At 45.9% G+C, this 13,776-nt stretch overlaps 1 protein-coding gene across 4 annotated transcripts in view; it reads left to right on the forward strand.

Annotated features, from left to right (window-relative positions):
• Window positions 1-2,153: 2,153 nt before the first annotated feature.
• RCL1 (RNA terminal phosphate cyclase like 1) overlaps window positions 2,154-13,776 on the forward strand; it is a 33,382-nt gene continuing 21,759 nt past the window's right edge. For all 4 annotated transcript variants that reach the window (XR_011323463.1, XM_069777578.1, XM_069777577.1 and 1 more), the window contains exons 1-5: window positions 2,154-2,350; window positions 5,014-5,085; window positions 5,907-6,082; window positions 10,916-10,990; window positions 12,104-12,228. Coding sequence is in view for 3 of the 4 variants with exons in the window: in XM_069777578.1 (XP_069633679.1) it covers window positions 2,200-2,350; window positions 5,014-5,085; window positions 5,907-6,082; window positions 10,916-10,990; window positions 12,104-12,228 (599 nt within the window). In the remaining variant the exon portion in view is untranslated. The remainder of the gene's footprint in view (window positions 2,351-5,013; window positions 5,086-5,906; window positions 6,083-10,915; window positions 10,991-12,103; window positions 12,229-13,776) is intronic.

The following is a 13,776-nucleotide window of genomic DNA, read 5'->3' on the forward strand; positions in this document are numbered from 1 at the left end:
TCGAGTCCCGGGTGGTGAGCAGTTGCACTGTGCATCACTCTTTTTGTATACTCTTTCATTAGTACCGTTGTTGTTGTTGCAATTTCTTTGTGTTGTTCCAGTAAACTGCCTTTATCTCAACCCTCGAGGTTCCAGGTTTGGTTTTTTTTTTTTTTCCTCTCCTCCGTCTTCCCCCCATCCCACCGGAGGGGGGCGGGAGGAGTGAGCGAGCGGCCGCGTGGTCCTTTGTTACCGGCTGGGCTGAAACCACGACAAACAGGTTGCCCAGAGAAGTGGTGGATGCCCCATCCCTGGAAGCATTCAAAGTCAGGTTGGATGGGGTTGTCAGCAACCTGATCTAGTGGAAGATGGCCCTGCCCATGGCAGGGGGGTCAGACTAGATGATCTTTAAAGGTCCCTTCCAAGCAAACCATTCTATGATTCTATGATACATAGCTTGCAGACTGGTTTATCAAAACAACAAATGATCCCTCTGCACACTGATCAGAAAAGCTGAGTCAGCAAGCAGCTAACTAAAGGAGGTCTAACTCCTGCATAGTTCTTGTAAAGCATCTCTATCATGGTTACAAAAAAAAAATGTTTTAGTCTCTGGAAAAAAACTTACCAAAAAAAAAAAGTGGTGTTATTTGTAAGGAAAATGATCCGATCTTTTCTGTTCGTGGCTGATGGTACCAAACTGGGAGGTGCTGTTGACTGTCTTGAGGGACAAAAGGCCTTGCAGAGGGATCTGATAGATTGGAGCATTGGACAATCATCAGTGGCATCAAATTTAACAAGACTAAATGCTGGATTCTGCACCTGGGACAGGGCAATGCCAGGCACAAGTATAAACTGGGAGCAGAGTGGTGGGAGAGAAGCCCTGCAGAAAGGATCTGGGGGTGCTGGTTGGCAACAGGCTCAACATGAGTCAGCAGTGTGCCCTGGCAGCCAAGAGGGGAAACCCCATCCTGGGGTGCATCAATCACGGCATGACCAGCAGGTCAAAAGAAGCAATTGCCCCGCTCCATTCAGTGTTGGTGCTGCCTCACCTTGAGTACTGTGCACAGTTCTGGGCCCCACAATTTAAGAGGCACATGAAGGTCCTTGAAGGTGTCCGGAGGAGGGCAACAAAGTTGGTGAAAGGCTGGAAGGCATGTCCTGTGAGGAGTGGCTAAGGACTCTGGGTTTGTCTAGTTTGTAGAAAAGGAGGCTGAGGGGCGGCCTCATTGCTCTCCGCAGCTTCCTGAGGAGGGGAATGGGAGAGGGGGGTGCTGACCTCTTCTCCCTGGGATCCAGTGATGGGATGTGTGGGAATGTTTCAAAGCTGCACGAGGGGAGGTTCAGACTGGACATTAGGAAGCATTTCTTTATCAAGAGGGAGGTTGAACGCTGGAACAGGCTTCCTGGAGAGATGGTCGATGCCCCAAGCCTGTTGGTGTTTTAAGAGGCATTTGGGCAACACCCTTAGCAACACGTATGAACTTTTGGTCAGCCCGGAATTGTTTTGGGTCCCTTCCAACTGAAATAGTCTATTCTATTCTATTCTAAGAAACTTCTTTCCCCGCACACATAAATGTAGCCTAGCAGTTGACACTGTCACGCTCTACCGTCATGCACGTTTCTTGTAAAATACGGACTGAAAGCTTCACTCGTTCTCTTCTGTAAGCACAGCCGTGCTCAGCCACTGTCGGTAGGTAAACGGGCTGGCCTGGAGACGGGAAATCCCACTCATTCCTCTGCTTAGCTTTCCTTAAGACAGCCAGGGATGCGTCACCGAAAAGGACTGCCAGAGGGAACGTGTCCCCGAAGGAGGGCACTGCGATGTGGGGACAGTGCCCGGGTGCAGGCCCCACGCTTCGCCCCGGGAGGGGACAGCCGGCGCGGGCAGGACTCGCACCTGCCGGCGGAGCGGGACGGCTGGCAGCGCCAGCGGCCGTCACGAGGGCTCAGCTGTCACCCGGCCGAGCTGCCTCGGGGCAGGGCTCGCTGTCGCGACAGACTCGACCTGCTGGCACGGCCCGGCCCGGCCCTGCCCTCCCCGCCACCGGCACGGCACGGCACGGCACGCCGCGCCGCCCGCTCCCCGCGGCTCTGCAGCCCCCGCCCCCTGCCGGCCGCCGCCGCCCCGCCCCGCGCCCTTTGACCCCACCGCTGTCCCAGCGCTTCCTGTTCCCAACCACGTGGGCGCGGCGGGCACGGCGGGGCAGCGGCGGCGGCGGCATGGCGGGCGGCGCGGCGGCGGGCGAGGCGCAGTGCCTCAGCTACGCGGGGTGCAACTTCCTGCGGCAGCGGCTGGTGCTGTCCACGCTCAGCGGGCGGCCGCTGAAGATCCGCAAGATCCGCGCCAAGGAGGAGGACCCCGGCCTCCGCGGTGAGCGGCGGCACCGGCGGCCGCCGGGGGAGGCGGGCGGGGGGAGCCCCGGCGCCGGCCGTGCCGGGGGCTTGCTGCCGGGCAGGGGCAGCCCCGCGCCGGGGGCCGCGGCAGCCCCGTCCCCTTCCCGGCGGGGGGGGGCGGCGGGGCAGGGGGTCCCGGCTGCGTGCCGCTGTCTCCCCGTGGACGGGGTCTCCCCCTGGGCCGCCCCGCGCACGCCCAGCGAGTCGCCGGCGCCGTCTCGGGCGGAGCTGGCAGCGGCGGGTCTGTGGGAGAGGGAGGCGTGGGCGCGACGCGAGGCGCTGGCTGGAGGAGGCCGGAGCGGGGAGGGCGGCACCGGCCCCGGCACCGGCCCGCCCCGGGTCCGGTGGAAGCTGGCGTGCCCGTGGGGGGACCGGGCGCTGGCGGCGGTGCGGCTTGCCGCTGCAGCTCTGCCTTCCCGGGAGGTCGCGCTCGCTCCTCCCGCCGGTGCCGGACGGAGCGCACGGGGGGACCGGGCACCGGTGCTGCCCTGCCCGAGCCGCCCCGGTGGGACGGGGCGGGCCCGGCCGCCCCCCGCTCCCGCCCCGCAGGGCAGCCGGTTTCGCTCAGGTCCCGACGTGAGGCGTTGCGGGCGGCGGGGAGCGGGAGGAGATGCCGAGCGTGGGTCCGAGGCGCCGGCCAGGCTGTGCGTGCGCTTCGCTGGCAGCCTCGGAGCAGGTTGGCGTCTCGGTAAGAGCGGGCTCTGCGGGCGAAAGCCGCAGAATTTGCTGGGTCTCTGCCTGCCGCCTGCCCAGCGTCGTGTCCTCCCTCTCCTTGCGGGAGCCCGGGTTCCCACAGACCTAACGGGTCAGGCTCTGTGCTGCGATTTTTGCCGGGGTTTTGCCCGCACGGTAGTAGAGGCGAAAGACGCGAGGTCTGTTTACTTCTCATTTTTGAAAGCTTCCGACACTGCAGACACCTCTGAGGGAAACCCGGCTTAGGGAGTACCCTCTTCATTCCTGTATGGGACCTTTGGCAACCGGGGGCAACTTTCCTCATTGAGCCGAAGTAAGAAGGCAGTCGGGTGGAGGTTGGGGAAGAAACATTGTTGTGGTGGTCACTTATTTTTTGGGCGAGGTGTGCAAGTTCAGAACAGGGGTAGGACCGGTGAAGGTGCTGCTCTGCCTCCTGAGGAGGCTTCCGTTTATAGCTGGAAGTTCTCCTCCAAAACTGTCAAAACACTCTTGTGTAACTGACTTAACAGTTACCGTGACTCAAAGTACTTATTATTACCACAGGATGTTTGATGGTGATGGTGAAGTTTGTTGGGTTTGCCATGTTTTTTTAAAGGTTTTTGAATCACATTTTTCAAGTGTGGGTTAAAATGTAAACTGTGATTGTAACAGAAAAATAAGAGCAACAAACCCTGATTTGTGACGGTGATTCAACATGCAGTTCTCTCTGCTTTTCATGACTGGAACGTTTGCAGTGAAGACTCTTCTACAGGCTTGTTCTCCAAGAGGCAAAATGTGTATTCACAAGGATGCACTCTTGTACTGGAAGAGGTACCAGTCCTGTCATACAAACTTTAAATTTAGAAGTTACTGTGACAGAGATCAGAACCAGCATTGTGTGACTGGGGCATCAACCATATTATGCAAATATTAACAAACTGTAATTTCTGCAGGTAGCTCTTTTGTTTAAATGTTTATTGCATCCTAAAAACTTATATAGAAAGAAAAATCTGATTACTGTTGAAGACGTAACACAGGCTTATTGCTGAGGAAGTTCTGCAGCCTGCCAACTGTTATGCAGGTGGTCCTTAAAACTTAACCTGGGTATTGAACTCTGCATGCATATGTTCACATATTTTCCTTGATACTGAGTCTGTACCAGCTTGTGATACTTAAATACTAGAACACTAGATATTGCTCCTCTTCTTTTTTCTTCTTTTTTTTTTTTTCGTTAAATATGCTTGTCCTTTCCCATGTCTGAGTGGGAGTCCACACAAACCAGAGAAACTGAGGAATTAGTTCCACATGAACTGTTACAGTGTACACAGTAAGCAAGAAGAGAGGTGATGGGGAGACTTGCGGTTTCTCTAGCCTTTATTATGTCAATGACAGTTTTGGAAATGGAAAATTTGAAAGTCTGCAGATAGCTAATTGTGTTTGTGGAACAGCTATGCAGCAGCAGCACCTCACATCTGAATGTCCCCTTCTTTTAAACTAAGACTTTTACAGAGAATAATGGGAAGCTGTTATGAGCTTGTTGTGCTTAAATACACAGGGTCCTGTTTGCTAGGCTTTGTATTGCTTTGTACTGAGCAAACTGTAACTGTCAAAGGTCTTATCCTGGGCTTGAGTGATCTCTCAGGCTACTGTGGTCAGAAGTGTCAACTTGTATCACTCGCTGTGTGCCAGGGAGAGGAGTGTGGCTAGTCCAGCTGTCACATCTGGGGGCATCTGAATTGATTTGAGATGCCTATAAGCATGGAGGCTCAAATTAACATCTCTCGGTTTTACAGTGAATTGCCTTTTCTCATGTGGTAGAATTATACCACAAGTTGAAGAGTGAGGGTGGACTTACTATCATGAAAGGCAGGAAAGGGAAAAATGTACAAATGTGGTGTTGAAGTTTCTTATTTTTTCTAGGAATAAACTTAAGGAACTTTAAAACTTTGTCTTTGTTCTAATCCTTAGATTTTGAAGCAAGTTTTATTCGCCTGATTGACAAAGTGACCAATGGCTCTCGGATTGAAATAAACCAAACAGGTGAGACCTGTTTTCCCTTCTTCCTCTGTTCTGGTCTTCTGGGCCCTACCAGTTGCTGCAGTGAAATCAAGGTTTTGTCTTGACAGAGGTAGGTGTTCAGGTATCATTGACTGAGAAGATCAGAAGTAAGCAAGATGAGAAGTGTTGTAGTAATTGATCACATGCAAGATGATCAGCTCTCCACCCTAGTGCAGAGAGTTAAGGAAACTGTATTGCTCAAGAATTAAAAGTAGTATTTTGTTTGGTATTCAAGATTTCGTAGTGGGGGAAGGTCCCTCTGAACTAGAACAGATTTTTGTAGAGGGACGGTTTGCCTTCCACAAAGGCAAACTTCTGAGCAAGACTGCTTGCCTAGTCATGCTCAGAAAAGGGATTGGTTTGAGCAACAAGCATCTCACAGAAAAATCTCATCTTGTTCTTGTCCTCTTTTCTTGGTTTTTTTGAGGATTATGGTTTGTCAGTAAAGCGGATGAACTACAACCAGGTACGCCAAGACAGCAATGACCTGTTGGTCTGATGAAGATTTGGTTGCTGTGAGGGATAATAATTGCTTGTATCAGCGTTTTGGCAATTGCTAAGAGATCCTTTATTTTGGGGAAGAAGAGGAAAGGAGGAGAAATTGTATGCAAGACAGACACGTGTGTTAGTCCATTTATTAACTGCAGACATAGAAATAGCATGCTGGAAGTGCTACCATCTTTCATAAATTCTTTTGTCTCCAATTTGCCTGTATACATCATTGCAAACTGTCTTTATGCTGTAGTAACAGCCAGTGTGCTGACAGCGCTCTCATTGGTTTGCTCCCCTGGCATCTCCCCCAGGTACTACCTTGTATTATCAACCTGGACTTCTGCATGGAGGCTCATTGGAACATGACTGCAGTCCCAGTCGTAGTATTGGCTACTATTTGGAAAGTCTGCTCTGCTTGGCACCTTTCATGAAACATCCATTGAAGATTGTCCTGAGGGGAGTAACAAACGATCAAGTAGATCCTTCAGTAAGTAATAAAATTTAAGTACCAGAGGAGGATTATTCCCCCCCCCAAAATATTAGGAAGAAGTGTATAAAACATGTTGCACTTTTATCATCCCTCACATCCAGGAGTATCCAGTGTTACTGCATCTGCCAGCAAACTCTCTGAATCAAACAAGCATCTGCTATGCTGTTGCTCCTTTTCTGCATCACACTCCAAACTGCAGTTTGTAATCCACCTTTTGACTTTCAGTTCTGTACTGCATCTCTCTTCTCTCCTGGAAACTCCCTTTAAATGTGATGTGGGGCCCTGCCACTGGTTTGCTTCTACTGTTCTCTTAGAAATTAGATGGGTTGTTTCTCCTACCCCATGCATGTATTTACTGTAAAAAGAGGAAATTGTCTTTAAAATTTGAGTGTGACAAGGAAGGACTCTTTCTCTTCTCTTGGATGCTGGGCAGAGTTATACCGATGCTGCCGTGAAGCCTTCTTTCTATTAGAAACAGAAGTCGTGACAATTATGAAATTACAGTAGCAAAAATATGTAATAACTCTGATTCTTCAGAAAGGTGCTAGAAGGTGCATTAGATCAAATGACTATGAAATGCTTGCCTTGATTTCTGTTACTGCTGATTTACAGTCCTTTGTTTTAGCAATGTTGTTACAAAAAAGAGCTATGGATATTGTGGGATTAAAACAGTGAAGCAATGTTCCTTCTACCCCACCCACACCCCAAGAAAACCCAAACATAATGGCTTTTGGAGGACAGCACTGCTGTGTTTACCTTTTGAATGGTGATTGGAGACTGCCTGTTTTCCTCTGAGTAGATCAAGGAAACATTGTTATGTGAAAACTTAACCAGTTCCAATGAATACAAATACTATGAAGTATATTTGCAGATACTAGATGAGCCTCCGAGTCCTGCTGGTATTTATGGCTTTTCAATTGTGCTTCTCTTGTCATTTAAAAAACGTGTTCTCTCGCCTGTGGCTCTGGGAGACACCCATATGAGTCGGATGATTGAAGTGGGTGATACACAGCACTGTCAAAAAAAAGAAAAAAGTAAAATGGGAAGCATGTTTTGCTAACCTTTCAGTCACCGTGATTAAAAGTACTTAATAGAAATGGTAAGTAGTGGGAATCAAAGAAGTCTCTTTTGGTTGACTGCGTCTTTTTAATCACAATGGAGAAATTTTTTAAGAATTTGGAGACAAAGAGCTGTCCAATCTTAATGTTGCTTTCAAGTAAGTTTGGACGCTCACCTAAGCAACTGAGTCTTGAGTCTGGAAATTATCCCTTTTCAGGCATCAGTCACATGGGCCAATAGAGATTAAACAATTTTAGTTGAAATGGGTGTGAGAATTTGAGCCAGTTAGTTTGTGCTTGAAGGGGGCTTGGACTGGCCAAAGCTCAGACACAGGCAGGTGTTGACATACATCAGCTGGATCACAGTACCTGACACTAAGTGTAAATAAAATTCAGGTGTACATGCTAAGGAGTTATATTGTAAGTTCATTGTGCTGTAGAAGCACAACTGTAGTTACTGTGACTCAGCTGATGTGTAGTAACTTTTTAAGTGGAGATAACTGAATATCAGTTCCTAAAACTGATTTAAACCTGGTTTATGTCCATTTAACTTGCCTGAGTAAACATTAAACCTGGTGCACACCAATAAACTACTTAAAGGAGTTTTACAAGCGGTTTTGTATAGCATATGGCTCTGCAGGTTGCTGAGATTAAAAGCACAAGTTTAAGTGCTACCCTAAGTGATTTATGTGCTTAAGTAAATGGAAACTTGGTTTTAAATTGATTTGGGCTTTTATTTTTCAGTAGGCAGAAGGTATTTAGAAACTAGGTGAACATTTATTAGCTATGCTTGCCCAAAAAGGGATGCTTAAATTTGTCTATCTGTCTGTACGCTTTCTGGCTTTCCAAGGAGAAAGGGGAAAGGCAAACCAATGTAAATATATTGTGGGTAGTTTAAAATGGGCAAGGAGTTTTCCCTGCTGCTCTTCATCCAAGAAACTCTCCATCTCCAAAAGAGTACTGTGGCCACTGAGATACAGGGTAATGTGCACTTGTTTCAAGTTGGACCATGGTGACAATTGTGTGTGAGTGATACACATCCTAAATGAGTGAGAGGGATACTACTTTGCTCACACTTGTCGGGAAGAGGCGTGACTTTGGAATACCAGCCTGAACTGTTCACTGGCAGCCTACATTTGCATTATGTTTTTCTGCATGGCCACTGATGAGACATGACTGGGGATAGCTTGTGGGACCAGCCATGTGGGACTGGTGTATAGAGTTGAGGTAGTTTCAAGTTTCTCTGTATAGAGAGCATGGGGGGGGGGGGGGGTGTAAACTGCCTTTTTGAAGTGAAGGGAGGTGGCACACAAATGGTAGCTCTTATTTTCCTTTCCTTCTCTACCTGTTGTTATCTAACAGATACGTAGTGCTGCAATAACCTGGTTTTAGAATAATCATTCTTAATGTTTAGGTTTGCAAGTGTTTAAGTTTTTTTACAGCTATGCAGTGGGACTTTCAACTGAAATGACTTTCATGCTGGCAGGAGATTAGCATATGAAGTTTTGGCTTGGGAGCAATAATCTTCAATGTTAATCAAAATTCAGCAGTTGTCTGTAATCCCAGGAAAACAAGTTTTTCCTACTGACTTTTCTGTCTTTATTTTTTCCTCCTTAACTCTGGTTTCACTCTTCCCCACCCCTCCCCCAAGTCTAGGTCCTTGTCCCCAAAACATAATGCTGTATGTATGGCAGGGATAAATGCTCTTCTGTGCAGTGCGAAGGCTTGCCCCTTTCCTAGGTAGCCGTGTGCTGTAGGGTCTGTGTCTGGTTGTTTTGCAGCTTTGCACTAAGGGATTCTGCAAACCACTAAAAGTTAGTAAAGTTACTTTTCTTTTTTTTTTTTTTTTTAATCATTGTAGATTTCTTTAAAGGCAAAAGGTTTGTATTCACGCTGGTTTGTGAACAAGCAATGTTTATGGGACTTAGCAAGTTGTTGGCATATGTGGTGAGGTATGCCCTTGGTTGTGTGATGAAGCTGAAGGATGGTTTTATGGCTGAGTATACACCAGAGACTAGACAATACAGTTTTAGGTCTCAGTTCTGCTACCGTCTTGTGATTTCCAGTGACGTACTTAACCTCTCCTGCCTGAACTCCCACTCGTCTGCTAAGCAGAACAGCCTTTTCCGCTTCTTCAGATACTGCTGATTACCTTCTTTATTTAGTCTGCAAATTGGAACAGAGACAGTCTCTTATTATGTGTCTGTCTGGTACCTGATAAGTATAATGCCTGGAATTTGTCTGAGGACTAAAAACTGTGACAAGTCTTGACATATTTGGAAACAGACAAACCAGACTCAGAATTGATCCAGCTTCCCAATGCTGGCATAACATGCTTTCTCCAGAGATACAGACTTCAGTCCAAAGAATTGCAAAAGTGGAAATGGAGGAGGGAAAGGGAGTTCCTAACCTACACAGTGAAGCTTTACTTTTTTTACTGGTGTATTTTGTTTCATAAGAAAGAGGGAGAAATATTGTGTAACTTTAATGTGAACCAGATCAGCTTGTTGGAACTTCTGCCAGTGGTATTCACGTGTATCTTATGTGTATGCACATGCGTGTTAGTAAAGGTTTTTGCTCTAAAAGTCAAATTTGTGAGATTAATGAATACTACTGAGGGGCTGAATTAAGGTAGCCTGGCTGTAAAAAATATAAAATATATAAATATAAAAAATAATCATTGACTTAGAGGGTTTTTTAATGAAGACATTCAATTATTGATATTACCATTACCAAATGCCTCTCTGTAAGAAAGGAAGTATGTTGGCCAGCAGAGTTTGAAGAATGAGAACTGTAGCTACTCAGGTAGCTCTAACAGGTTATTTACAGCTTTGTAGGTGAGGTACGTGCTACTACTTCGTCAGTGGCTTGCACTCTCTGCAAAACAGAGAGAAACTTAATTGTGGATTCTGGCTGAAGGTGTGGCAAGGAGGGTGCTTTTTTCCTGCCTCTTCAACTGGTGTCTACCGCATACTCATTTCCTTCATCTGAGTTTAGTTCCTCTTTGGTCATGCTGTCCTGGTCCTGTCTGTCCCAAGCTGCTTGTCTTGGGTAACTACCTGTGCTGTTGCACTGCTAAATCATTTTTGTCACCTTCAGCAATGCTACTGAAGTTTCTGCAGAGGGAAGAAGATGGCAGTCACTGTTGTCTTATGTCAGCAATTAGGAGGAGCAATGGCAAGTAAAATACTGCTCAGACCTGGATCTGGTGAGCATCTGGCTCAAAGGGAGTGCGTGGATGATGTGTCACCCACTTCAGATTCTTCTGAGTATTTCAACAGAAGTTACCTAGAAGCTTCTGTTTCTCAGAAACAGATGAGAAGAAGTTCTTCACAGAAGGATGAGGTTCTTCCTGCCAAATGAAGGGCCTGCTCCAAAATGCAGAGGTTCTTGCAAACATAATTTATTGAGCTGTAGGAATTTTTTAGCAATGACAGAAGAATATAATTTTTTCAATAGCTGTGTTCAGAGAAACAAATGAGCTAGTTTAGCTGAACGATAATAGAAATAAAAATCAGGCTGAGGAAGAAATCCAGAGTGGGAAATTGCACCTCCCAGGAATATGTTCTAGCAAATTTTTTGAGTAATGAGATACTGTGGTAGTCTAAGAGTAGCCAAAGCTCTCTGTGCTGCATTCGCATGTCTTTCCATAGAATACATAGTATGGGGAAGCCTTGCCTTTTTTAGGCACCTCATAATGCAATGATTTTTAAATTACTGACTTATGTAACTTCCAATAAAGAGTCTGCTTTTTTAATTCTGTGTTCTATAGGTTGATGTTCTTAAGGCAACAGCTCTACCCCTACTGAAGAAGTTTGGAATTGATGGTGAAAGTCTGGAAATCAAGGTGAGACAATTTGTTCCTCTTTCCTAGCACATGTTGAAATGGTACTTTTGCACTGCTTCACAGGGCCATGTGCTTGCTGCCAGTATCTGTATCTAGCAGATTTCTAGTTGTAGCTGCACACAACTTCTAAAATTGCCTCTTGTTCTTGGCATGTTTTAAATGGCATACCAGCCACACAGTGATTGAATATGTGGTGGAAGAGAGATGCAAAGGCTATAGGTAGGGAGGGTAGGGAGAAAGTAGTGACTTTTCTTAGTCTGCAAGATCTATGCAAGTTAAGAAACTTTTTTGCTTTATTGTTCCTCTTCAGTTCATTTAATTTCTTTTTCCTTCCACTTGCTCTTCCTGCCCTGTGCTTAGGGCTAGGGAATAATAGTAGAATCTTTTGCCTCCTTCACCAGTAGAGGAGCTGGATCTGTGTTTGGGTGATTGGGGTTTGCTTCCAGTTTGGAAAATACAGGAAGGAAACTTTTCTTTAAAGACTACACTCTTCACAGGCCCAATAGATCTGGATGTAGAATAGATTTTTTTAGGCTGGAGAAAGAAACTGTAGCCTTTCAATGCTCATTTAAAATGTGTGAAGGCCCTGCCTGGCCATGGGCCCCCTGAGCCAGACCCACCCATGAGCCCGTGTTCCATCCCCATCCTTATGGTTGTTGGGTGGAGTGGTGGGACAGGTTCGGGCCGGGCGGGCCTGTTTGTGGGAATGTGTTCATTCTGGTCCCCCATATACATACTAAGCATAGAACACTTCTAGACTTTCTTCAGCAGTGAGATACAGATTTGGTGTTAAGAGACCAATCTTAAGCTAAGGTTGCCTTCCTGGTAAAGTTGTTGGGTTTTTGGTTGGTTGGTTTTGTTTTGTTTTCCATTGAGAAGCCATGCACTACTGTATTTTAGAAAGAGGAGGAAAAAAGAAATTAATTTTTGCATATAGGTTCAGTGCAAAATCCAGTTCTGCCTTTAGGATGTCTTTTTCTCACCTATGTTCACATAATAACCCTACTGAGAACATTTTATTATATGTGAAATAAAAGCTATCATTTTTGAGTGCGTAAGTACATTCCTCATGCTCTTTACTAACTTGCTTTTTTCCTCCATTACTGTTTCTAGATCAACCGTAGAGGAATGCCTCCCAAAGGGGGTGGAGAGATACTGTTTGCTTGCCCAGTGAGAAAGGTCTTGCAGCCTATTCAGTTCACAGACCCTGGCAAAATCAAGCGCATCAGAGGAACTGCGTATCCTTGTTTGTTTGTTTTTCTTCTTTTAAACGAGTTTGCCTTAAAAAAATTAAGTCTCCGAACTTGAAGTTGTGGAAGTGCACCCATGTGGCTGAGCAAGTGTCCAGATAACACAGAGTGACATTACACAGAGGCATCATGCAAATAGATTTCAAGACCATGTCTCAAAAATGCTGTGTTCAGAACACTCCTGTTCAAAAAGTGTTAGTAGACAACTAAATGAATTTAAAACTGAACAGCACCATTTAAAATCTTTTCAATAGCAAGAAAAAGTTAAAATACCTTCCATCACATAATGTAGCAGCACTAAAAGGAATCTTGCCTTGTGTGTAAAACCAGTAGTAACAAATGTAGTTTTGTTAAGTATTGAATAGGTGGCATCTTGGCTGTTAATGAGTCTAGCAGAATGTTAGATGGGAGCTTAAGTCTTAGTTCAGTTTACACCTCATAGCACACGTGTGAACTGAGCTTTTTGTTGTGTTATGAAAAGCAGTTTGTTAGCTCTTCACTGTCAGTAGTACCATTGGAGATGGAACTGGAGGAGGTATTACTTCTGCATAAAGATAAAGGGCACAAAATGTTGTGGAGTACTCACTTTTGCAAACAGAACTGCACATCTAGTTAATGTTTTGGGTTTGGGGTTTTTTTTCTTTATTTTTCTCTTCTGGTTCTTATATGGTAACTGTCATGAATCTGCTGTCACTGTAGGAAGCAGGCAGAAATACCTTGCAGGTAAGGTATACTAGAGGTTGTATTTCATGAGGTCCTGCTCTCTATTGAGCATTGGTCAACTTGTAGTTTAATTTGTGATTATAAGAGCCCCAAAAATGATCTGGCTTTGATTACTCAAAAGGAATGCAGGAATGCGGGCAGGTTTCCTGCCACAGGGGCAGACTTGCAGCCTGTTCCTCCTTTTACTTGGTGGCATACCAACATAATTGTGTGTGAGAACAGGACACTGTGACCTCTGTTCCCAAACTGCAGCATTTGGATGAGTGCAGCTTTGCCAAGTGAGAGCAATTTTACTGGGTGCATATGCTGTTGAATAAAAAGGAGGCAGGTCATTGTACTTTTAGTGGAGTTTGTCATCGTCTTTCCATGAAGAAAGTAATTCCCTTGTGCCCCCATCCACCTCTGTAGCAAGTAGTTCTATTCTCTGTTTCTGTGTGAAGGAGGAAGCAATGATCATGGCTTTAGTGCCATCTTTCTAAATTGATGTTAATACACAGCACCATTCTGGGCCACTTTGACTGGATTTGGTCGACGTATGTGAGCTACAGGTTTTTGAACTTCCACTTTCCTTTAGGTTTTCCTGGGCTTTTTCTCAGGGATGAAGGTTTGCCTTTAGTAAGCCCAGTGAGAGGCAGTGTAATTTTAGTTTAGCCTTTAAGTGGCCCTTAAAACCAATAGAAAACAAAACATCTGGAAGGATAAGTGCTTAGATCTTTTGTATGTGCATTTTCGTCCCTTCAAGGTTCAACTGAGCAAATCTTCCTCACAGCTGGGGAGCTTGTGTTGCAGCAACCTTTTGTAGTCATCCAAAAT

Source organism: Haliaeetus albicilla, chromosome Z (assembly GCF_947461875.1).
Source record: "Haliaeetus albicilla chromosome Z, bHalAlb1.1, whole genome shotgun sequence".
Taxonomy (NCBI): domain Eukaryota; kingdom Metazoa; phylum Chordata; class Aves; order Accipitriformes; family Accipitridae; genus Haliaeetus; species Haliaeetus albicilla.